The 24,541-nt window shown below is 45.0% G+C and overlaps 1 protein-coding gene and 1 pseudogene across 2 annotated transcripts; one reads left to right on the plus strand and one right to left on the minus strand.

Annotated features, from left to right (window-relative positions):
- Nucleotides 1–818: 818 nt before the first annotated feature.
- LOC311135698 (zinc finger matrin-type protein 5-like) lies at nucleotides 819–17,041 on the minus strand (annotated as a pseudogene). The gene is made up of 6 exons (XR_014615438.1): nucleotides 16,663–17,041; nucleotides 2,881–3,048; nucleotides 1,740–1,802; nucleotides 1,559–1,637; nucleotides 1,128–1,236; nucleotides 819–958 (listed from the first exon to the last, which is right to left on the minus strand). The product of XR_014615438.1 is annotated as a zinc finger matrin-type protein 5-like (transcript).
- Nucleotides 17,042–17,142: 101 nt separating this feature from the next.
- Nucleotides 17,143–17,848, plus strand: LOC311135699 (cytochrome b-c1 complex subunit 9-like). Its single transcript, XM_084169717.1, has 2 exons — nucleotides 17,143–17,328; nucleotides 17,549–17,848. Exons 1-2 carry the CDS (start codon nucleotides 17,188–17,190, stop codon nucleotides 17,594–17,596), a joined length of 189 nt encoding a protein of 62 aa, XP_084025843.1. The 5' UTR covers nucleotides 17,143–17,187; the 3' UTR covers nucleotides 17,597–17,848.
- Nucleotides 17,849–24,541: the final 6,693 nt, after the last annotated feature.

The following is a 24,541-nucleotide window of genomic DNA, read 5'->3' on the forward strand; positions in this document are numbered from 1 at the left end:
AGGTAAGGATCCCTGCCCTGGCATCTCCCTCAGAGGCAATCTGAAACCAATTGAAAATGTTATTCTAGGGTGTAGCGGTTTGGGTTTCAATCTGTGTCACTGCCACAGGAAAGGCAGATGCTGCTGGCAAAGGGTCCCTGTCACATGGTGATGTGACATCCTGCCAAGACACGGTCTGGTCTGGCCCTCAGTTGTGTGGCACATACTGACAGGGCTCCATTAACACACTGAAGTAAGGTCCTGAATACCACTTGTTCTATTATCCCATAAAAAATGAAAAGTGGGGAAACAAAGTCCAGTTAAAACACTATTTTATTACCTGAAGATAGGAACACAAAAACCATGTTTTTACAAAAATGGCCCCCATGCTCAGTGACGAGGTAAAGCTGCAACATCCATCCATTCGAAATAAATCTTCCCAACATACACAAACCACTTTACCCTCATAAAGAATATGTGGAGGGAAGGAAATCACATTCCCCTTGATAACAAAAAGTGTTTTTCAAAATGTATAAATGGTAGCCATTCCAGTTCTGCCGCTTTCCTGAGGTCATCATTTAAAAAGCATTACAACCTCACATTCTGCAAATTTCTAATTCATAATACATTTTCTTGAATGCAAGGACTTACTCAACAAGTCTGCATGCACATAACTCATAAGACTAATGTAGTCTGTAATGAAGAAACTCAATTAAAATATGAAGATAAAAAATTCACTCACTTTTATCAAGTAAAAGTTTGAGGTCTATTAAAAAGAAATGATCAGTTCTTGCATCACCACATGGAACTTTGAGAAAAAAATGGTGAACCTGCTTTAATTAACCCCATTCAGTTCTGACTGACTTTCTATCCACTAGGGGGAGGCGACAAAAGTGAGGGACGGAGGTCAGGAATGGTGAGGAAATGTGGCGGTATATCATTCTCTGGTTGATTCTCATCATCTTCCTCTTTCAAAACACTTAAGGGAGTAAAATAGATTAACAATTTTAGGAAAAGGAAAAAGAGGAAAAGCCATCTTCACACTGACTGTATGAAATCTGACTCTGTGCAAGGGAAAATAACACTTTAGCACTAGCATGCACTGTATGTAAGTACTGACAGCCTTTGACCATTGATTCATTCTGTACCTTCCACTGATGAGGGCGGCCCTCTTCTTCTCCCTCCTAGTGAGCCACTCCTCTATGCTCTGCTCAGGGGATGCTCTGTGCTCCAGGTCCTCTCTGCTCCGTCTTTCATCTAGAGATTAGACTGCACCCCTTAATATGGATCTAATTAACACAATCACCATGGCAACTTTGAATTCTGAGCGAAATTAGTAAAGATGCTTACTATGAGGGATTTCATTGAACCACCTAAATGAACAGAGTGGCATTGTGTGTTCATAATTCAAACACCAAAGTAACTTGCCACCATAATGATGTAAATTGTACTTTAAAAATGTTTTATCATCATGCAAGGTATAACTAAAACGACGACGACACCATTGCTCATAAATGAATACCCTCCATATGAGGACCATGTCCATGGCAGACAGTGCCATCTTGTGGAAACAAGTCACCTTCAATCTGCATTTTTAGGTTCTCCATGTCCCTCTGACATGTGAGAGAATCTGCATTTGTTGCCAAACACACACTGGCCTGACGCAAAGGACAAAAATATAAGCATTACACACAGATAAATTGTAAGGGTCTTTAATTCATTCATGACATGTTCCTTGTATCTTTAATTGTAGTCTTTACTCATCTTTTGAAACTTCCTGCAGGGTTTCTTAGTCTGTTCATCATACAGGATGGCTGCTGTATCTGTGATGAGAGAAGAGGTGTCATAATGTGTACACTGGCTTCCCGAGTGGCGCAGTGGTCTAAGGCACTGCATTGCAGTGTTAGCTGTGCCACTAGAGATCCTGGTTCGAATCCAGGCTCTGTCGTAGCCGGCCGCGACCGTGAGACCCATGGGGCGGCGCACATTTGGCCCAGCGTCGTCCAGGGTAGGGGAGGGAATGGCTGGCAGGGATGTAGCTCAGTTGGTAGAGCATGGTGTTTGCAACGCCAGGGTTGTGGGTTCGATTCCCACGGGGGGTATGAAAAAAATAAAATAATAATGTATGCACTCACTAACTGTAAGTCGCTCTGGATAAGAGCGTCTGCTAAATGATGTAAATGTACACTAAAATCTACAGCCTATTACCACAAGTATGTGTCAGATGATAAAAACAATGGACTGCAGAGATAGGGTCACTGTCAACTCTTTTTAGAAAAGGGCTTGAACTGAATTGTATTTGATCACATCATTCTGAATTTAACCCCAACCATCTCTTTATGCTGTTATTTTGTAATTATATTACGTCTTCTGATTGGTTACTGTGTCAAACCTTTATGCCCTGATCTGATGAAGGAAACCAAGCCTAAACACATTCCATGTAGCTTCCTCCTATGGGCAGGTGGGGGAGTACTATTCATGTCTGACTGTTAGTTTCCTGGTTCGTTATCTATATGTTTTGTGTATGCAATGTGTGAGCTGTGCCAAGATTTTCCTATTGTAGGACAATAAACGTGATTCTGAAAACACATTGGCGACTTGCCGTTGGTCCTGCTTGTCTATCAAAATGCCAAGTAATTAAAAGCCTTTTTAAATCAAGAAGTTCCTTCATCTGTTCTTCAAAAGTGAATTGATGGGAAAAGTAAGCCCCACGATAATGTTTTGTTTACCAAGCGATGGCCATCATCCCCTTTGTTTTTTCTGCCAGTCCATATACAACCCTTTTTCAAAGTCTCCATGAACGTATAGTTTTTACCAACTTGAGCGCACCAACACAATGTTTCTTCAGACCCAGGCCCCAACTATGTTGGACTGAAACTCTTGGGAAATGAAATTACTTACCTCTGAAATGGTCAAACCAGGCCTTTTTAGATCTGTAGTGTTGAACACCGTACAGGTGTTTTTTCCTGTTATGCATGTTGTCCTGAAAGGACCGGTCACAGTAATACCGCTCCCCCATGGTTGAGATTCTGTCCTCAGTTCAGTCAGCTATAGAGTCACCTCATATCTCTGAAACCAAACACAATGGCTGTGTTCAAGAGCATCAAAACCGTGATGTATCATAAATTGTGACAGACTAACTAATCTACAAATAATAATGAGTTGTTATTTATGATGCAAGGTGATTTGTAGATCAGTCAGTTGGCAGTCGACTGCACTGTTAAATGCAATGTCGAACAAGCCCAATGATTGAAAAAATGACCATCACATTACAGGCCCCAATCGAAGTGCCAAGACCTTGAAGTGCTTACCATGCAGTGAGTCAAGGGTTGGCCAACTCTTCTTGTATAGAGCTACTGGGTACGCAGGCTTTTGCTCCAACATTACTTTCTACACACCTGATTTCATAGGCTACTAATCCCCCAACCCCCTGCTCATCAAGACTTTAGTTAGCTGAATCAGGGCTAGAGAAAGGGTAGCTCTCGAGAACCACAGCCATACAGCCGTGATACAAACTCGGTCTAGAACCTACGTTCACTCCAGCCACCATGGTTGACCAATGACCTGACCAGCCTTGTCTAACGCTATTAGCTATAAAGAAATAAGCAATACTAACCTTTTTATATGAGGATTGGGACACTCAGTAAAAGTATTCAGTATATTTCTGATCCCCACTCCCCAGCCCCAACAATTAACACATACTACAACTTTCTCCAGTGCTACACATTCCTTTGTCTCATGCCCTTCTGCACACTTCTCACACCTAGGAACCTCCCTCCTACACACTGCTGCCACATGCCCACAAGCTTGACACCTGTAACAACGTAATGTACTTGGCTCAAAAGCTCATACGGGATAACTTATATATCCTAACATCACTTTGTCGGGCAAAGATTAAACATCAAAACTCAAAAGGACAGACAACGACTCTCACGCCACCCTGTCACCACTCACGCCACCCTGTCTGCGTCGCACCAAACGACAAGCATCAAAAACATCGGGAATCTTCCCCTTCAGTTGGTCAACTTTCACATTTACTCCTATCCAGTAATGCCTCCTCTCAATGGCGCCCTTTCCTTGAGAGCAAAACGAAAGTTACTTATGTAAGCTATTGGATCACTCCAATATGGTATCCTTCCGCTTGGCAGGATACATTCCCGAGTAGGAATTTCAGATTAGTCCCGTGTACCGGGTAGTGCTGCAGCTGACCCCCTTAAATAGCTGCCACCGCACTACTCCCACCTCGTGTTCTTTTCGAGGCGCTGTAGATCACCGACAAGAGGATTGGAGTGATCCAATAGCTCAAATAACTGTGGTTACATACGTAATCTTTGTTATGTAGCACTATATTGGATCACTCCAATATGGTATCACAATACCAGATTAATCGGTGAACTAGGCATGTCCAGACAAGAGTAAAATCCTGTAGGACTGAGACCATGGCAGTCATGGTTGCTGTGTCCCTCCATCCCCCTCCAGGGAAGTGGAGGCAACACCCAACACTGCCATCCTGACCTGGTTGGTGGCAGCAACATTGACTCAATAGTACCTAGCAAAAGTGCTAGACGACGCCCGGCCTAGGCACAAATTTCATCAAGGGAAACTCCTCAGAGCAGGGCCCACGATGTAGCTACTCCTCTAGTAGAATGTGCCACCAAAGCAGACCGCAAAGGCCGGCCGGCCAGCTGATATGCTGTAGTAATAGTGTCCACAATCCACTGTGAGAGTCTCTGTTTCGATAGGATCTTCCCCAGAACTCTCTGACCATAACACACAAACAGTTGATCCGACAGCTGTATTGTCTTAGTCCGTGTAACGTAAGTGTCTAGTGCCCTCACCGGGCACAGCACACTTGGGGAAAAATCCAGCCCACTCGCAGCCATGGGAGGTGCGTATGTGGATAAATGTAAGGGCCAGTTGACATGTCTGTCAGACAGGACCTTCGGCAAGAAATAGGGGTGAGGCCGGATGATTAAACTCCCCTTGTCTGCACCCATTTGGAAACATTCAGCGCTCACTGAAAAAGCATGAAGTTCACTAACCCTCTTAGTAGAGGTTATAACCAACAGGAATGCCACCTTCATGGATAGGTGCTTCAAAGAGGGGCTCGAAGGGTGGCCTAGGAAGTGCTGACAGCACCACGTCAAGGTCCCAGTTTGGCACCGAACAGGACTTCACTGGACGCAGACGTCTAACTCCCTTCATAAACTTGGAGAGCAATGGGTCCCTCCGGGCCATCGTCATGGCACGCCGAAATTGCGGCCAAATACATTGAAAGTAGATGCCGCTCGGCCCGCATCAAGCAGTGATTGTAAAAAGTGTAAAACCGTTTGTACATCACACGACTCGGGGGCAACATTATGACCCACACAGCAAGTACAGAATATGCCCCACCGCATTTGATATAACGCGTTGGTGGAGGAAGCCCTGGCGTTCTGCAACGTGTTCCCCACATTGTCCTGAATGCCTAGACTTGCCCATTTACGCCTCTCAGGGGCCAAGCCAAAAGCTGAAGGTGACGTGGGTCTAGATGCCAGAGCCTCCCCCGAGCCTGAGAGAGCAGATCGGGCCTCAGTGGCATCTGCCATGGGGTCCCAGAGAGGAGGGCCAACAGGAGGCTGAACCATAGTCATCTCGGCCAGTATGGGGCTATCAGGAGCAGCCAGTGGCCCTTCAAACTGACCATGTCTAGCCTAGCTGTGATCAGAGGAAATGGTGGGAATGCATAAAATGTCGCTGCCTGCCAATCATGAGCGAGGGCGTCCAAACCCAGAGGGCCTGGAGGGTCCGACATCGAGAACCAGTTGGGACAATGAGTGTTCTCCTGAGATGCAAACAGGTCCACCTGTGCTCTCATAAACCTTTCCCACAGCTGTAACATCCCCTGAGGGTGTAGACGCGAGTCCCCCTCCGGTGGGCCATTTCTCGAAAGCATGTCCGCTGCCCGGTTCAAGACCCCGGGGATGTGCGCTGCTCGCAGTGACGCTAAGCAGGTCTGAGCCCACAGCAAGAGCTCCCGAGCCATTTCGTGGAGGTGCGGTGATCTCAGTCCCCCCTGGTGATTGATATACGCCACTACTGTGGTGTTGTCTGATCTGACCAGGACATGCTTCTCCTCCAAGTAGAGCAGAAACTGTCTGCTCGATGCCATGCCTCTGAACACTGCCCCCCAACCCGCTAGCGAGGCATCGGTGCACACTAGCTCCCTGCGGTGGACTCTGTTCAGTATCACTCCCTCCAACAGGAAGGAGTGAGAGTGCCGTTTCAACAGAGTCCTCACACATGCATTTGTCATCAATTGCTGACTATTTCTGTGTCGTCCCTGGTGTAGAGTTGAACCATCGCTGGAGTGGCCTGAGGTGAAGAAGGTCCAGTGGAATCAACAGAGAAACCGACGTGAGTAGGCCGAGTAAGACGTACACGGCTCGTCCAAGCCGGAAACTGTCTAGGTAGGCCTGTATCTTCTCCAATCTCACCTGAGGGAGACGTGAACTCATAAGAGTTGAGTCGATCAACATCCCCAGGAAGACCACCGTCTGTGAGGGAGTCAGGTTGCTCTTCTCTCTGTTTAGGGTGAGGCCCAGGTCTTGAATGTGCTTCAAGATTATCCTTGAGTCTGCTGTAGCTTGCTCTCTTGATTGAGCACACACCAGCCAGTCGTCCAGGTAGTTCTGCACTAGAATGCCCTTGGACATGATAGGCGCTAGGACTGCGTCCATGCACTTTGTGAATGTACGCGGCCGACCGCCAGCACTTCAGGAGGACTGCCGGGGCCCATCCTACTTAGCCGCATGCCTCTGCTTGTAAGGGTTGTCATGACGCATGTCCTTGTGCTGTCGGAGTGTAAAACGTGGGTTCCCATTTCCCTGCCATCTCGGCGGGGGAGTAAGGGGGCCAAGATGTTGCTGGAGCGCCCTCGAGACATCCTGCCCTGTCTTCCAGCTCCTCTGAGGGGCGGCGGTAGGGCGCGCAGTTGCCAAGACCTCCTGCAAAGTCTCTGTCTTTGCGTAGTCTTGTAGTCTGCTGTATGATGTTGTCGACCCCTGGCCCAAAGGTGGAACCTGGCGTGAAGGGGAGCTCCGAGAATGTTTTCTGAACTGGCTGTGGCAGTTTAGACTGTGCCAGCCAAAGATGGCGATGTGAAGTCACCACTGAAGCCAAAGCCTTGCCGTTGGCACGTGCCATGTCTGTCTGGAGCATAGTGAGAAGCCTTGACACCTCTGTGGCCTCCTTTAGAAGCTTGTCACGACCCCCAGCTTGATATCAAGAGCGATAGTCGCTCTCACTAAAAGCTCCTGTGTTGCTTCCATCACCACCAGGGGTGCCTCCGTAGCGGTGCTCCCAGCTACAGATGGCGATGTGGACTGGGTCGATCCCTGATGTGCTTGGAACACTGAAGCAGCGTTTTTCCAATTTTGTTGCATTACAACCTGTAATTTAAATAGATTTTTATTTGGATTTCATGTAATTGACATACACAAAATAGTCCAAATTGGTGAAGTGAAATGAAAACACTTCTAAAGAAATTATAACGGAAAAGTGGTGCGTGCATATGTATTCACCCCATTTGCTATGAAGCCCCTAAATAAGATCTGGTGCAACCAATTACCTTCAGAAGTCACATAATTACTTAAATAAAGTCCACCTGTGTGCAATCTAAGTGTCACATGATCTGTCACATGATCTCAGTATATATACACCTGTTCTGAAAGGCCCCAGAGTCTGCAACACCACTAAGCAAGGGGCACCACCAAGCAAGCGGCACCATGAAGACCAAGGAGCTCTCCAAACAGGTCAGGGACAAAGTTGTGGAGAAGTACAGATCAGGGTTGGGTTATAAAAAATATCAGAAACTTTGAACATCCCACGGAGCACCATTAAATCCATTATTAAAAAATGGAAAGAATATGGCAGCACAACAAACCTGCCAAGTGAGGGCCGCCCACCAAAACTCACGGACCAGGCAATGAGGGCATTAATCAGAGAGGCAATAAAGAGACCAAAGATAACCCTGAAGGAGCTGCAAAGCTCCACAGCGGAGATTGGAGTATCTGTCCATAGGACCACTTTAAGTCGTACACTCCACAGAGCTGGGCTTTACGGAAGAGTGGCCAGAAAAAAGTAATTGCTTAAAGAAAAAAATAAGCAAACACTTTTGGTGTTCGCCAAAAGGCATGTGGGAGACTCCCCAAACATATGGAAGAAGGTACTCTGGTCAGATGAGACTACAATTGAACTTTTTGGCCATCAAGGAAAACGCTATGTCTTGCGCAAATCCAACACATCTCATCACCCCGAGAACACCATCCCCACATTGAAGCATGGTGGTGGCAGCATCATGCTGTGGGGATGTTTTTCCATCGGCAGGGACTGGGAAACTGGTCAGAATTGAAGGAATGATGGATGGCGCTAAATACAGGGAAATTCTTGAGGGAAACCTGTTTCAGTCTTCCAGAGATTTGAGACTGTGGTTCACCTTCCAGCAGGACAATGACCCTAAGCATACTGCTAAAGCAACACTCGAGTGGTTTAAGGGGAAACATTTACATGTCTTGGAATGGCCTAGTCAAAGCCCAGACTGTTAGAAATTGCGTAATTCAAATCTGGTATTGGAATAAGAGAAAACATAATCAAGGGATATTCAATCCAAGCTAAATTTATTATATGCAAAATGTATGTATGATAAGTATGTTGGTTCGTATACGGGCTCACTGAAATACCACGCAGGGCAGACAGAGAACTGATCTATTGTAACAGGTTCTTCCTCAAATACTCTGACAGAGAGAGAGTTCCCACCTCTCTGCTGGCCAATCAGAGTAGAGACTGAGCGTGGTTTAGACTTACTCAGCCAATCCGTTGGCGCACGGGCTGGTCCCAGCCCCTTGGCGCATCCCTGTTGCCAGGTGTCTAGTTGTTTTGCAACTTATCCAGAAAGTCAGCACTTTTGCAGTACACGTCCTTGGACGGTTCACAGATCACAAAGAGAGAGTGTTCGGGTATTGTGAGACAAAAGTTCTTATCTGTCCTACCCCCTAACGTTCCTTACATGAATCACAGCCTGTTATGTGAAACAATTTATATCAGTATAGTACAAACCTTCTATGCTTATCATTAATGCATTCCTTCTAAGCTATTCATCACATACAGATCCAATTATGAGAAAACAAATCCCAACACCAGACCTCAATCCAATTGAGAATCTGTGGTATGACTTAAAGATTGCTGTACACCAGCGGAACCCATCCAACTTGAAGGAGCTGGAGCAGTTTTGCCTTGAAGAATGGGCAAAAATCCCAGTGGCTAGATGTGCCAAGCTTATAGAGACATACCCCAAGAGACTCTACAAAGTATTGACTTTGTTGGGGGGGGGGGAATAGTTATGCACGCTCAAGTTTTCTGTTTTCTGGTTTTTATTCTCGTCTGTTTCACACAAAAAATATTTTGCATCTTCAAAGTGGTAGGCATGTTGTGTAAATCAAATGATACAAACCCCCAAAAACTCAATTTTAATTCCAGGTTGTAAGGCAACAAAATAGGAAAAATGCCAAGGGGGGTGAATACTTTCGCAAGCCACTGTAGTTTCTCTGTGAAAGTGAAGCCAACAGTGTGATATTACTGTGTGTCTATAGTATATACTGCGCAATACTGTAACAGTCAGATACTACAGACCTAGTCAGCGTTGCCAATTTAGCGACTTTGTCGCTATATTTAGCGAGTTTTCAGACCCCTCTAGTGACACATTTTCAAAAAAGCGACTAACGACAAATCTAGCGACTTTTTCTGGTGTTATTGGAGACTTTTGGAGACTCTGACGTGAAAGCACGTATTGCTCTTACTCTTCTCAATGAGCAGCGGGTGCTGCCGTGGACCCCACCCGGGCCCCACCCCAGTCCCAAAGCACTCACAGGCGGCCCAGTCCTCGCGCAGCAGTCCCTCCCAGCTGCAGTCAGAGCAGGAGATGTTCACCCCTCCGCGTTGTGGGGATCTATTTTCTCATAACTGGAGGGATGAATAGCTTAGAAGGAATGCATAGGTGATTAAAGCATAAAAGGTTTGTACTGTACTGATATGAATTGTTTCACATAACAAGCTGTGATTCATGTGAGGAACGTTAGGGGGTAGGATGAGACAAGACTTGTATTTCTTACAGATAAGACTTGTATTTCTTACAGATACGAACACTGCCTCTTTGTTGTCTGTGAACCGTTGTCTGTGAACCGTCCTTGAACGTAGGTACTTACAGTACAGTGGAACGGTGTCTATGGGCGCTGACTCTACAGGTTGTTATAACAACTTATGCCTGGCAACAGTGTGCAACAGTGGAGCGCCAAGGGGCTGGGACCAGCCGCGCAGGGTAGTCAGAGAACTGGTCCATTGTTATAAGTTCTTCTTTAAATACTCTGACAGAGATAGTTCCCGCTCCCTGCTGGCCTATCAGAGTAGAGACTGAGCGTGGTTTAGACTTACTCAGCCTATCGTTGGCGCACAGGCTTGTCCCAGCCCCTTGGCGCTTCACTGTTGCCAGGTGTCAGTTGTTTTCTCCACAACTTGTCCCGAGTCAGCAACCCCAGACATCTTTGTAGCAGAACACATGTCCTTGAGCATTCTAACAAAGAGGCTGTGTTTGTGTAAGTGAGACACAAGTCTTATCTCATCCTACCCCCTAACGTTCCTCACATTAATCACAGCTTGTTAGGTTAAACAATTTATATCATTACAGTACAAACCTTTTATGTTTAATCATTAATGCTTTCTTATTAAGCTAACAGCACATCTAAAATATAAGAGAATAATTTCCCACAAGAGGCTAGCTACCTAGCTTCTCCAAGCTATTGAATAGCTGCGGGTATACTTCTGCGCTTACAGACTTCAACATAGAGCTCTTAAAAGGCACATCCTCTCTGGAATGAGCCGAGAAAAGGAAGCGATGGGAGTAGTGCGGCGGCAGCTATTTAAGGGCGTCAGCCGCAGCACTACCCGGTACACAGAATTAATCTGAAATTCTTACTCAGAATGTATCCTGCTGAGTGGAAGGATACCATATTGGAGTGATACAATATAGTGCTACATAACAATGAACCTTTCTTGTCCCCATTCGTTTAACGTGGAGGGTCTGCTCCCTCTGTCCAGCAGAAACACAAACAATTATCACAAGACCACTTCTGGTTACCTTCACCAATTCCACAGCACCCAACTCTGTTTTCACTCACCCTGAAACCACAAATAGGTCAGCCAAAAGGCAAGGATCCATTTTTTCAAAAAATGTCACTCCTACTGTCACAGACTCATCTTTATCCTGACCCTCGGTGCAAGCCTCGGGCTCCGAGAACTTCACCACACCTACCACCTCTGATACTTCGCCCTCATTCACTTCCATTTCTCCTCCTGTCTTTGATCCGGCTTACAGTTCACTCTGCTTACACTTTCTACCATTCTTCTTTAACAAATCATCTCCCTTTTTCCTGCCATTTTTAACCAACTCAAGCTCACCGTCTTCCTCCCTCTCTCTCTTCGACCTCCTTTGCCTTTCTTTTTCCCTCCATTCCTCCTCTGTATTACAAGTATACGTCTCCTTATGATAATACTGCACTCCTCCTGACATACATCTTGTTCTTGCCCTCTCTAGGGCCGCCATTTAACCAGCTGTCACAATCACTGTATGATCAGCACAAACCCCTCGGAATGTAGCGCTCAACAGTGCATCCCACTTGTAAGCAGCTGCTTCGTCTTGATGTTCTTCTTTGTCAGTAGCTACCAAGAACCTTTACCATTTCAAACAAGCGCGCTCTTCCAACCACCATCAACTTCCTCCCCCAACAGCCTTCAGCAAAGATTGTCGCTGTCCAAATGTATAATGTATTCCGGTAGTAGCTATATCATATCGCGTGATGTTCTTCTTCTTTACATTTTTATTGGCGGATCGCAACCGAGAGGTGCATACACCACTACCTACTGTACTGGAGTGTGAGGCAGGTCAAGGCCTCTATCAGAGAGGAAGAGGTAAAGAGAGAGGCCCAACTCAGCGGAAAATCTGTCTCCCTCAAGCAGGTGGTGTTTTTTCGCCCACCAAGCAAAGAGTGTTTGTATGGAGGTCAACAAAAAAATGAATGGCTTATTTGCTACATTAGGTTTATTTGATTGAATAGAAGTTTCGTAATGCTTAGGTTGTTACCAGTGTACTGATATAAGTAGGAAACGTGACATCCCTGCAACTTTGAGAAAAAACACTTTATATCATAGATGTCTCGAGATGGCTATGCATTTTCATGTTATGAGGCTAGTAGCATAGCATCTCTCCATTGAATACAGCCAGTTGACGTGAACAACCCTCATGGAATATTCAAAAAGTATTAAAATAATTAGATGTATCCACCAATCCAAAGAAAGGATAGGAGGGAGCAAGACAGCCCACCATGGTGCTTTGTGGACAACTACTCCCATTGAAAGACAAGTATCTTGTCAGTATATCAAATCAAATCAAATGTTATTTGCCACATGCGCCGAATACAACAGGTGTAGACATTACAGTGAAATGTTTACTTACAAGCCCTTAACCAACAATGCAGCAAAAAATAAGGAAAACAAAAATATAATAGAAATAAAAAAGAAATAAAAAAGGTTATAAAAAGAAATACAAAATAAAAAAATAAAAAGTGTTAAGTATAAAATAGATAAGTAAAAAATAAAAATAGCTAATAATTAAAGAGCAGCAGTAAAATAAAATAACAGTAGGGAGGCTATATACAGGGGGTACCGGTACAGAGTCAATGTGCGGGGGCACTGGTTAGTCGAGGTAATTGTGGGTAGAGTTAAAGTGACTATTCAAGACATGGGTGACTAGTTAACGTTAGCTTGGCTCTCTCTGTGTGTTTCATACCGTGGGAGGAGGGGTTGGTTCGTTGACAGAGAGCAATGGCTAGCTAATATGCTAACTATTCTAGCTAGCTAACTAACTGGCTGAATAAGTTGACGACGTACTCACTCAAACTGTCAAAACTAACCCTAAAACTTTACACAACGTTAGACACGGATACGAATGATCTGTTTAGCGTGTTAACACACTATTGGTAGTTTGTTGTAACCGAGTATTGGTGCTAAACCGTGTGTTATTGGAAGCTAGCATGCTAGTTAGCTATGGCGTCATAGGATACGGTGCCCTGGGCGGTTTACACTGAAAAATACTGTACCAAGTTAGCTAGCTGAATAAACTAAGTTAGAGTCTATTCCTAGAAAACATTGAGCCGCTGTAGTTTACAACAATTATAATTTATAAAGTGGAAGTTGGGAGAGTTATATTTGAGTGTTTCAGTGAAACGTCTCGCTTTCCCAGATGTTTAGTTAATTTCATTCCGATCTCCTTTACATTATTGTAGCCTTTTCTGTAGCCTGTCAACTATGTGTCTGTCTATCCCTGTTCTCCTCTCTGCACAGGCCATACAAACGCTTCACACTGCGTGGCTGCTGCCACTGTAATCTGGTGGTCCCTGTTCGCACGACCCACGTGGAGTTCCAGGTCTCCGGCAGCCTCTGGAACTGCCGTTCTGCGGCCAACAAGGCAGAGTTCATCTCAGCCTATGCTACCCTCCAGTCACTTGACTTCTTGGCGCTGACGGAAACATGGATTACCACAGAAAACACTGCTACTCCTACTGCTCTTTCCTCGTCTGATCATCTGTTCTCGCATACCCCGAGAGCATCTGGTCAGCGCGGCGGTGGCACAGGAATTCTCATCTCTCCCAAGTGGACATTCTCTCTTTTCCCCCTGACCCATCTGTCTATCTCCTCATTTGAATTCCATGCTGTCACAGTCACTATCTCATTCAAGCTTAACATCCTTATCATTTATCGCCCTCCAGGTTCCCTTGGAGAGTTCATCAATGAGCTTGACACCTTGATGAGTTCCTTTCCTGAGGATGGCTCACCCCTCACAGTTCTGGGTGACTTTAACCTCCCTACGTCTGCCTTTGACTAATTTCTCTCTGCCTCCTTCTTTCCACTCCTTTCCTCTTTTGACCTCACCCTCTCACTGTCCCCCCCTACTCGCAAGGCAGGCAATACGCTTGACCTCATCTTTACTAGATGCTGTTCTTCTACTAATCTCACTGCAACTCCCCTCCAAGTCTCCAACCACTACTTTGTATCCTTTTCTCTCTCGCTCTCCTCCAACACCACTCACTCTGCCCCTACTCAGATGGTAATGTGCAGTCGCAACCTTCGCTCTCTCTCTCCCGCTACTCTCTCCTCTTCCATCCTATCATCTCTTCCCTCTGCTAAATCCGTCTCCCTCCGATCTCCTGATTCTGCCTCCTCAACCCTCCTCTCCTCCCTTTCTGCATCTTTTGACTCTCTATGTCCCCTATCCTCCCGGCCGGCTCGGTCCTCCCCTCCTGCTCCGTGGCTTGACAACTCATTGCGAGCTCACAGAACAGGGCTCCGGGCAGCCGAGCGGAAATGGAGGAAAACTAGACTCCCTGCGGACCTGTCATCTTTTCACTCCCTCCTCTCTACATTTTCTTCCTCTGTTTATGCTGCTAAAGCCACTTTCTACCACTCTAAATTTCAAGCCTCTGCCTCTAACCCTAGGAAGCTCTTTGCCACCTTCTCCTTCCTGCTGAATCCTCCTCCTCCCCCTCCCTCCTCCCTCTCTGTGGATGACTTTGTCAACCATTTTGAAAAGAAGGTTGACGACATCCGATCCTCATTAATTAAGTCAAATGACACCGCTGGTGCTGCTCACACTGCCCTACCCTATGCTTTGACTTCTTTCTCCCCTCTCTCTCCAGATGAAATCTTGCGACTTGTAACGGCCGGCCGCCCAACAACCTGCCCGCTTGACCCTATCCCCTCCAGACATTTCCGGAGACCTTCTCTCTTACCTCACCTCGCTCATCAACTCATCCTTGACCACTGGCTATGTCCCTTCCGTCTTCAAGAGAGCGAGAGTTGCACCCCTCCTCAAAAAACCTACACTCGATCCCTCCGATGACAACAACTACAGACCAGTATCCCTTCTTTATTTTCTCTCCAAAACTCTTGAGCGTGCTGTCTCTAGCCAACTCTCCTGATATCGCTCTCACAATGACCTTCTTGATCCAAACCAGTCAGGTTTCAAGACTGGTCATTCAACTGAGACTGCTCTTCTCTGTGTCATGGAGGCTCTCCACACTGCTAAAGCTAACTCTCTCTCCTCTGCTCTTATCCTTCTAGACCTATCTGCTGCCTTTGATACTGTGAACCATCAGATCCTCCTCTCCACCCTCTCCGAGTTGGGCATCTCCGGCGCTGCTCACTCTTGGATTGCATCCTACCTGACAGGTCGCTCCTACCAGGTGGCGTGGCGAGAATCTGTCTCCGCACCACGTGCTCTCACCACTGGTGTCCCCCAGGGCTCAGTTCTAGGCCCTCTCCTATTCTCTCTATACACCAAGTCACTTGGCTCTGTCATATCCTCACATGGTCTCTCCTATCATTGCTACGCAGACGACACACAATACATTTTCTCCTTTCCCCCTTCTGATAACCAGGTGGCAAATCGCATCTCTGCATGTCTGGCGGACATATCAGTGTGGATGTCGGATCACCACCTCAAGCTGAACCTCGGCAAGACGGAGCTGCTCTTCCTCCCGGGGAAGGACTGCCCGCTCCATGATCTCGCCATCACAGTTGACAACTCCATTGTGTCCTCCTCCCAGAGTGCAAGGAACCTTGGCGTGACCCTGGACAACACCCTGTCGGTCTCCGCTAACATCAAAGCGGTGACCCGATCCTGCAGGTTCATGCTCTACAACATTCGCAGAGTACGACCCTACCTTACACAGAAAGCGGCACAGATCCTAATCCAGGCACTTGTCATCTCCCATCTGGATTACTGCAACTCGCTGTTGGCTGCTCTCCCTGCCTGTGCCATTAAACCCCTACAATTTATCCAGAACGCTGCAGCCCGTCTGGTGTTCAACCTTCCCAAGTTCTCTCATGTCACCCCGCTCCTCCGCACACTCCACTGGCTTCCAGTTGAAGCTCGCATCTACTACAAAACCATGGTGCTTTTCTACAGAGCTGTGAGGGGAACGGCACCTCCTTACCTTCAGGCTCTGATCAGACCCTACACCCAAATGAGGGCACTACGTTCATCCACCTCTGGCCTGCTAGCCCCCCTACCTCTACAGAAGCACAGTTCCCGCTCAGCCCAGTCAAAACTATTCGCTGCTCTGGCACCCCAATGGTGGAACAAGCTCCCCCACGACACCAGGACAGCGGAGTCACTGACCACCTTCTGGAGACACTTGAAACCCTACCTCTTTAAGGAATACCTGGAATAGTATAAAAGTAATCCTTCTACCAGGCCAGCAGCATGGGAGGATGGGACACTATCCTTCAACACGCCTTGTAACTCTTCTGCCACCACAACATCTATTTTATGTGATTAACATTCTATTTCTGAAGTACAGTTGATAACCATGGCTGGACTGTGAGTTGGGGAACACTGTCAGCATGCCACTGCCCTCTAAAAAAGTAACTAATTGCTCCTCACATCCACCAAACGGGAGCAAACGCACCTCAAAGTCTCTTCAAGAACGTACAACAACGTTTTCGGGAAATGTGTCGTTCAGTACAAACCGTTCCGCAACGTAACAAACGTTCAAGAGAACTGAACACACCCCATGTATGCAACCCATGACTCACCTCCGGTCCTCGTCCTCCATATCCGAAACACCCCAATCCATGTTCTTTGTCGCTCTCTAACGGATGTCACTAGTTACCACAACCACAAAGTCAAAATTGGCTGTATCGTGAAAATTATATAATTAATTTAAGGTAAGGGTTAGGCATAAATTTAGCAGTGTGGTTGGGGTTAAGGTTAGGTTTAAAATCAGATTTTAACAAGATAAATTGTAGAAATGGGCGGGGTTTAGCCATATGTATCGCTTTGTGGCTGAGGTCATTAGTGACGACCTCGAACAGCTAGTAACTGCAACTACAGGTTTGGATCTCCTCTAGCGGGTTTGCTATCTTTCCAGTTTAGCATCATTATATTTGTATGATAAGTAAGTAAGTGTTTACTCTCAAAGACCACGTAAGTATTTTGTTTTTACGTTTACTTTGGCGCACAAGGATATGACGCACATGTTTAGAACTACATTTCCCGTCATACTTCGGTTTAAATAACATGTCGTAATTTCCTCCTTCTCGAAATCTCCATCAGTTAACATGTCGCTCGCGAAAGGTGTCTACAATTTGCTCTTCAGGAGAACATCTACTTTTGCCGTTACCATCATGGTCGGAGCAGTGTTTTTTGAACGAATGTTTGACCAGGGAGGCGATGCCATATTCGAGCAGTTGAATCGGGGGGTAAGTCTACTGACAGATCTTCCCGCAACATACGTCTGACCTTGCTATTAAGGACAAACAACCGCCTGCCTCGGCTTTTAGCTAATCTAGCTAGCTAGTTGTTTCTGTCCATTAGCTAGTTGGCTAACTAGCGAGTTCAGTTAACTCTTCTTCATAGGAAGTATACAGCATGGGTCGTTAAACGTATAATTCAACTTTCAATGTTGTGTTTTGTTCGTAGAAACTCTGGAAACACATCAAACACCAATACGAAACTGAGGAGGAATAGAAGTGTTCCGGCGCAAAAGACGCCAACGCCACACTTACGTTCCATTACCCTGAGTCGGTCTTCACGGACATTGATCTGGCACGACGAGGCTGACTACTGGCTACCAGAAACTCTATGGGCGTTAGACTTGTCAGAACTCAGAACATCATGGAAGTGTTTCCTATCAACTGTCATTGTCATGCCCTCCTGTTCCTCACCATTTGTAAATGTACTGATAAGTTAAAACTGTTAATAAATTAAACGTAAACCTGACATTTCTTGACGTTCTGTTGGTTAATAGTACTCCCTGGTATGACTGATGGTGCTATAGTGGCATTGCAGTGTAGAAAATAACTCACTATAGTACTTTGATATAGTATAACTTGAGGAAGAACTCAAATTTGAAAAATGGCACCAATCCACAAGTATCAATAATACAGTTATGGTCAAAAGTGGGCACTGCCCTTCAGTCAGTCCCAGTAGGAACAAAAGGTTTTCTACCAGAATACTCCATAGGAGCTAGCAGTAGCCCTTCTCTGACAAGGCATTGCTGTCTTACGTTCCCCTCACTGGGAGAAGTGGTCTATGGCAGAGAGGAAGAGGCGAGAGGGTTCACTCGTCAATCTGTCCACGGTTAGCAGACCGCCTGCCTTCCCGCCATTGGGATAACAACTCCCATTGTTGGGGCAGAGACAAGATCATCTCATTATATACAGTTTCAATTCAATGGCCTTTATTGGCATGGGAAACATGTTAACATTGCCAAAGCAAGTGAAATAGATCAACAAAAAAATGAACAGTAAACATTACATTTGTTTTCTAATTCTTTGTGGGTCTGTGTAATCTGAGGGATAGTATCTCTGTCTATGCATTGATGCCGCGTTCAAAACAACTGGGAACTATGAAAAATACGAGGTGGAATCATGACGTCAGAGCTCTAGAAAGAGGCCAGAGTTCCCGATTTTGAATTTCGAGTTGGATGACACGTTCAAATCGATTTTTCCAGTAGGAGCTCGTTTTTTCAGAGTTCCCAGCTCTTTTGAACGCTCGGAAGTCAGAGATTTCTGAGTTCCCAATTGTTTTGAACACTGCATTAATGTCTATGGTCACAGGTGTGACAGCCAGGTCCTGCTCTTTATTGGAAACACAAGATGGAGACATTTCCTCTGTATGGAGAGTCCATCCAGCATCATTCTATCCATGTCCTGTTTGTAATGCTTTATATCCCACATCCAAGGTGGGCAGTAGCGGTGCGTGGGTAAAATCACCGGGGAGGCAAGCCCCCCCCAAAAAGCCATATTACAACCTATGTGATAATTGCTGTTTGCTCTATAACCTGTTAATTCATATGTCTTGACACCAGTGGCGGTCGGTGCCATTTTAAGATGAGGACTATTTTTTTGTTGTCTCATGAGCATGGCCTTATTTCAATTACAGCATATTTATTGGATGACTCATTCATATTCCATTTACCCAGTTCAATGTAACATCGATAGATTTAGGCTACTACATGATCCTCTAATTTTCCCTTTTCCCATCATGAGGTTGCTACAACCTAGCCTATGAATGAAAGTTTACAACGTAGGTGCACACAGGTCGAGAGAAATTTGAGGTGACAGACAGTGACACATTCAATACCGCCTTGCGCACTCTTGCCTGCATCTAGCTGATCTAGGGCGTAATCAGTAGTCCAACAGTTGTAAATGAGAGTTTCTATTGGATAAATCCAGGTACGTTTATCCCTGTTTCATTTCCTTCTGTTTAATAAAAGTTTTACATCAGAATCGGCGGATTGAATACACCCCTGATCACACGTAAACAGAGTTCACTTTCATAGCAGTCACTTGGTATTCCTTCTCACATCTATGCGCTCTCCTCCTCTCACATTTTCCTTTCGCTTGTGGACTTCACAACACATCAGCTGTATGTGACCAGGCGGGAAAAAAAACATTCTAAGCCATCATTGTCACGATATTAGCTAAAGTAACATCATAGTCAACATAGCTAATAGATCTAACGCGTTAGTAAACCTGCTACAATCATGCAGTAACGTTAGTGTGCAGTTCAATAAGCAGTTTAGCAGTTACACCGGCGGGCCCTGGTGGCTTTATATTAGTAAAACCAAAAGCTTACCTTGAACTGGAAGGATTCCAGTGTTGTGTTGGATAGTCATAGCCAGCTAGCTAACATAGCATCCCTCTGTTTGAGCTGGGTGTTTGAGTAGGCTAAGCTAGCTAGCTAGCTGCATTTGCTAGCTAAGTAAGTGAAAGTGAAAGCAAAAAAAAGAATATCTCGCACTTGCTTTTTCATTTTTGAAAATATTAATTTGTTCAAAACTATTTAACTATTGTCGTATTCTTTGAGTCAGGTAGCTTAGTGGGTAAGAGCGTTGTGCCAGTAACCGAAAGGTCGCTGGTTCTAATCCCCGAGCCGACTAGGTGAAAAATCTGTCGATGTGCCCTTGAGCAAGGCACTTAACCCTAATTGCTTCTGTAAGTCGCTCTGGATAAGAGCGTCTGCTAAATGACTAAAATGTAATGTAAATGTAAACTACTCACTACATTTTATGCACCACAGTGCTAGCTAGCTATCTTATGCTTTCAGTACTAGATTCATTCTTTGATCCCTTGATTGGGTGGATAACATGTCAGGTCATGCTGCAAGAGCTCTGATAAGTTGGAGGACGTCCTCCGGAAGTTGTCATATTTACTGTGTAAGTCTATGGAAAGGGGTGAGAACCATGAGCTTCCTAGGTTTTTTATTGAAGTCAATGTACCCAGAGGAGGACGGACACTAGCTGTCCTCTGGCTACACCATGGCGCTACCCTACAGAGTGCAGTTGAGGCTACTGTAAACCTTAATTGCAAAACAGTGTGTTTTAATCAATTATTTGGTGACGTGAATATATTTAGTATAGTTTTATCTAAAAAGGATAACTTTTTCAATGTTTTAATTTTTATGAAATTCACTGAGGAAGATGGTCCTCCCCTTCGTCCTCTGAGGAGCCTCCACTGCTTGACACCGTGATATATAGGCTTAAGGCAGAGACAATAATTAGACAGTGGCAGAATAAATTCAACCACACATTTTTTTTCTTTACAAAACCAGAGAGCAACATCTGTCCTATGAAATCCACAAAACATATTACATGTAACACCATTACATGACCTACAGCATGGTCAAGCAAGGTAATGTTTCCGACATTTTTGGACTACTAAACAAATATTGATTTAGAACCATGGCAAGTTACAGCAAGTCACAAAGAAAACAGGCGCTGCCTCCACTATTCCAGCACCATTTCAACTTCAACATTTCATCATCATCTAATCACCTATGCTTAGTCTAAAATATACCAAAAACGATTTAGTCCAACATAAGCTAAATATGATGTGGCTGTCCATGGTACTGATTTGTGTGTGTGTGTGTGTAAGTAGAACAAACATGTTGACTCACCCTACTTGTAGAGAAACACCAATGCCATCTTCCACTTTCATGTTGCCTAAACGGTCTATAACTCTGTCATCAGTACACACTTGTAGTTTTTGTTGTCCTAGGCTACCTGGCTAAAATGCTTGCTTGCTAGCCTAACTTCCTTTCATGGGCAATGATGCACCAGGCCAGCTAGTTAACATTAGCATACTATATCTAGCTACATATTGAACTTCCATCCTCTCAGACCATGGGCACAATGTATTAATTTATGGTTGGATCAGAATCGTCATTATAATCATTGGCCAGTACTGAGAATTAAGTAAAACCACAAGTCCAAATCCCCATCTCCACCCATGGCTGATTTAGGAAAGGGAGGACAACAACACAACAAGACGCAACATTTCAAGTTTTATTCTGTCAATGAAGTTTGGCTTCTGATGTGATGTGATTGGTCTGAAGCCAAACTGGCTTCCCTTGACACTTTTTTTTTGGTGTCCAGGACCATTCACTGCTGAGCTCACTCAGTTTAACAGAAGACCCCCCCCTCTATTTTTTACCTCACCTGCACATACATTCTCTTTATTCTTTTACCTTTTCCTTACACTCCATTGTGTACAGTTAAACTCAACTCATTCTCATTTGAATAAGGCAAGATTTTAAACCCCAGAAGTCTTTAAAATGAAATTCAAGAGCAAAAGGTTTTCAAAAGTTTGTAATATTTAGATTTATTTTGAAGAAATGCATTGGAATATAACTGATTAAATATTGATTACACACACACACATGAAACATTTCATAACAATAACTTAACACAATGGCATTTTCCCTGATTTTTATAAATTGACACAGAGGTCGCAAATTAATCCCGCCCCAGTTAAATTTGAGCATAGCTCGTGAGCCCACCTCTGACAGTGCTCGCACCGTATCCAGTCCCCACTGGTAACAGAGAAGAGCACGTTACAGAACAAGCATTCTGCATCCCCTGCTTTTAGGGTGTTTGTTGTGGTTTTGGAACCTGGAACAACCTTTTTCAGTGGCACCACAGCTTTCTTCAGTGTCACAGATTTCTTTCTCCCTTTGCTTTCTTCCTTCACTCTTAGTTTTTTTGACTTGTCCTCCAGGAACCTCTAGTGGGGTGAGGCTGTCAGGACTGTGGCCAACTCAGACTTTCTTTTCCTAGGCCTCGTCTCCTGTATCCTTGGCTTGGGGGACAACCCCAATATGAGCCCTGCCACTGTTTGTTGTTGTAGAACTGGTATTTAAACAAAAACAAATAAAACAACAACAAGAGCTCATGAGTATTGGTTCAATTACCACTTCTCTATACTATACAGTGGCTTGCGAAAGTATTCACCCCCCTTGGTATTTTTCCTCTTTTGTTGCCTTACAACCTGGAATTAAAATGGATTTTTTGGGGGTTTGTATCATTTTATTTACACAACATGCCTACCACTTTGAAGATGCAAAATATTTTCTTTTGTGAAACAGACAAGAAATAAGACAAAAAAACAGAACTTGAGCGTGCATATCTATTCACCCCCCAAAGTCAATTCTTTGTAGAGCCACCTTTTGCAGCAATTACAGTTGCAAGTCTCTTGGGGTATGTCTCTATAAGCTTGGCACATCTAGCCACTGGGATTTTTGCCCATTCTTCAAGGCAAAACTGCTCCAGCTCCTTCAAGTTGAATGGGTTCCGCTGGTGTACAGCAATCTTTAAGTCATACCACAGATTCTCAATTGGATTGAGGTCTGGGCTTTGACAAGGCCATTCCAAGACATTTAAATGTTTCCCCTTAAACCACTTGAGTGTTGCTTTAGCAGTATGCTTAGGGTCATTGTCCTGCTGGAAGGTGAACCTCCGTCCCAGTCTCAAATCTCTGGAAGACTGAAACAGGTTTCCCTCAAGAATTTCCCTGTATTTAGCGCCATCCATCATTCCTTCAATTCTGACCAGTTTCCCAGTCCCTGCCGATGGAAAAACATCCCCACAGCATGATGCTGACACCACCATGCTTCACTGTGGGGATGGTGTTCTTGGGGTAATGAGAGGTGTTGGGTTTGCGCCAGACATAGCGTTTTCCTTGATGGCCAAAAAGCTCAATTTTAGTCTCATCTGACCAGAGTACCTTCTTCCATATGTTTGGGAGGTCTCCCACATGCCTTTTGGCGAACACCAAATGTGTTTGCTTATTTTCTTCTTTAAGCAATGGCTTTTTTTCTGGCCACTCTTCCGCTGTGGAGCTTTGCAGCTCCTTCAGGGTTATCTTTGGTCTCTTTGTTGCCTCTCTGATTAATGCCCTCCTTGCATCGTCCGTGAGTTTTGGTGGGCGGCCCTCTCTTGGCAGGTTTGTTGTGGTGCCATATTCTTTCCATTTTTTAATAATGGATTTAATGGTGCTCTGTGGGATGTTCAAAGTTTCTGATATTTTTTTATATCCCAACCCTGATCTGTACTTCTCCACAACTTTGTCCCTGACCTGTTTGGAGAGCTCCTTGGTCTTCATGGTGCCGCTTGCTTGGTGGTGCCCCTTGCTTAGTGGTGTTGCAGACTCTGGGGCCTTTCAGAACAGGTGTATATATACTGAGATCATGTGACCCTTAGATTGCACACAGGTGGACTTTATTTAACTAATTATGTGACTTCTGAAGGTAATTGGTTGCATCAGATCTTATTTAGGGGCTTCATAGCAAAGGGGGTGAATACATATGCACGCACCACTTTTCCATTATTAATTTTTTAGAATGTTTTGAAACAAGTAATTTTTTTATTCCACTTCACCAATTTGGACTATTTTGTGTATGTCCATTACATGAAATACAAATAAAAATCCATTTAAATTACAGGTTGTAATGCAACAAAATAGAAAAAACGCCAAGTGGGATGAATACTTTTGCAAGGCACTGTAAGTCATCTTTGTCCAACAAAGCTGTCACACACCTGTTTCTGCAATTCTGTCTGTAGAACCCAGCTGGACACGGCTCCTTGCAAAACTTCCCTCTGAAGCCTGGCCTGCAGGTGCACGATCCATCCGCCTGGTTACAGCGTCCATGGATACACTGGCACATGCGCTCGCAGTGAGTACCCCACAGCTGCTGTCGACACTTGCAGCGACCGGTGAGCTGGTCACACGGAGAGCTGTTGCAAGCACACTGAGCACCGCATTTCCTCCCATACAACCCGGGGTTGCAGTGGCACTGGCCCGTTCCCACATCACAACCCACTACCCTGGCGTTACAAGCGCCATGCTCTACCAATTGAGCTACAGAGGACCACAATGTTTGTAAACAGAGTACATGTAAACAAACACTATACAGCCTCAGTTCATGCATCCATAGCTCTGTCAGTGAATTGGAGAGTGTTTACATTTCTCCAGCCCCATCCCTCAGCGTTTTGTTATTGTTTCAACTGCTGATTACCGCTTTAATGATAGCTGTGAGGTAGTAACAGGGTACTTACTCGTATCACAAGTGGCTCCAAAATAACCAGGACGACAGCGGCATTCATTGGGTTGCACACTTAATTCTCTTTGCAGG

The sequence above is a fragment of the Coregonus lavaretus genome (assembly GCF_964263955.1).
Source record: "Coregonus lavaretus genome assembly, chromosome: 10".
Lineage (NCBI taxonomy): Eukaryota > Metazoa > Chordata > Actinopteri > Salmoniformes > Salmonidae > Coregonus > Coregonus lavaretus.

Excerpts from the sequence above, each read along its gene's own strand:
- LOC311135699 (XM_084169717.1), top strand. The coding sequence starts at position 17,188 with ATGTCGCTCGCGAAAGGTGTCTACAATTTGCTCTTCAGGAGAACATCT. Across the intron at positions 17,329-17,548 it reads TCGAGCAGTTGAATCGGGGG|AAACTCTGGAAACACATCAA; the intron begins GTAAGTCTACTG and ends TTTTGTTCGTAG.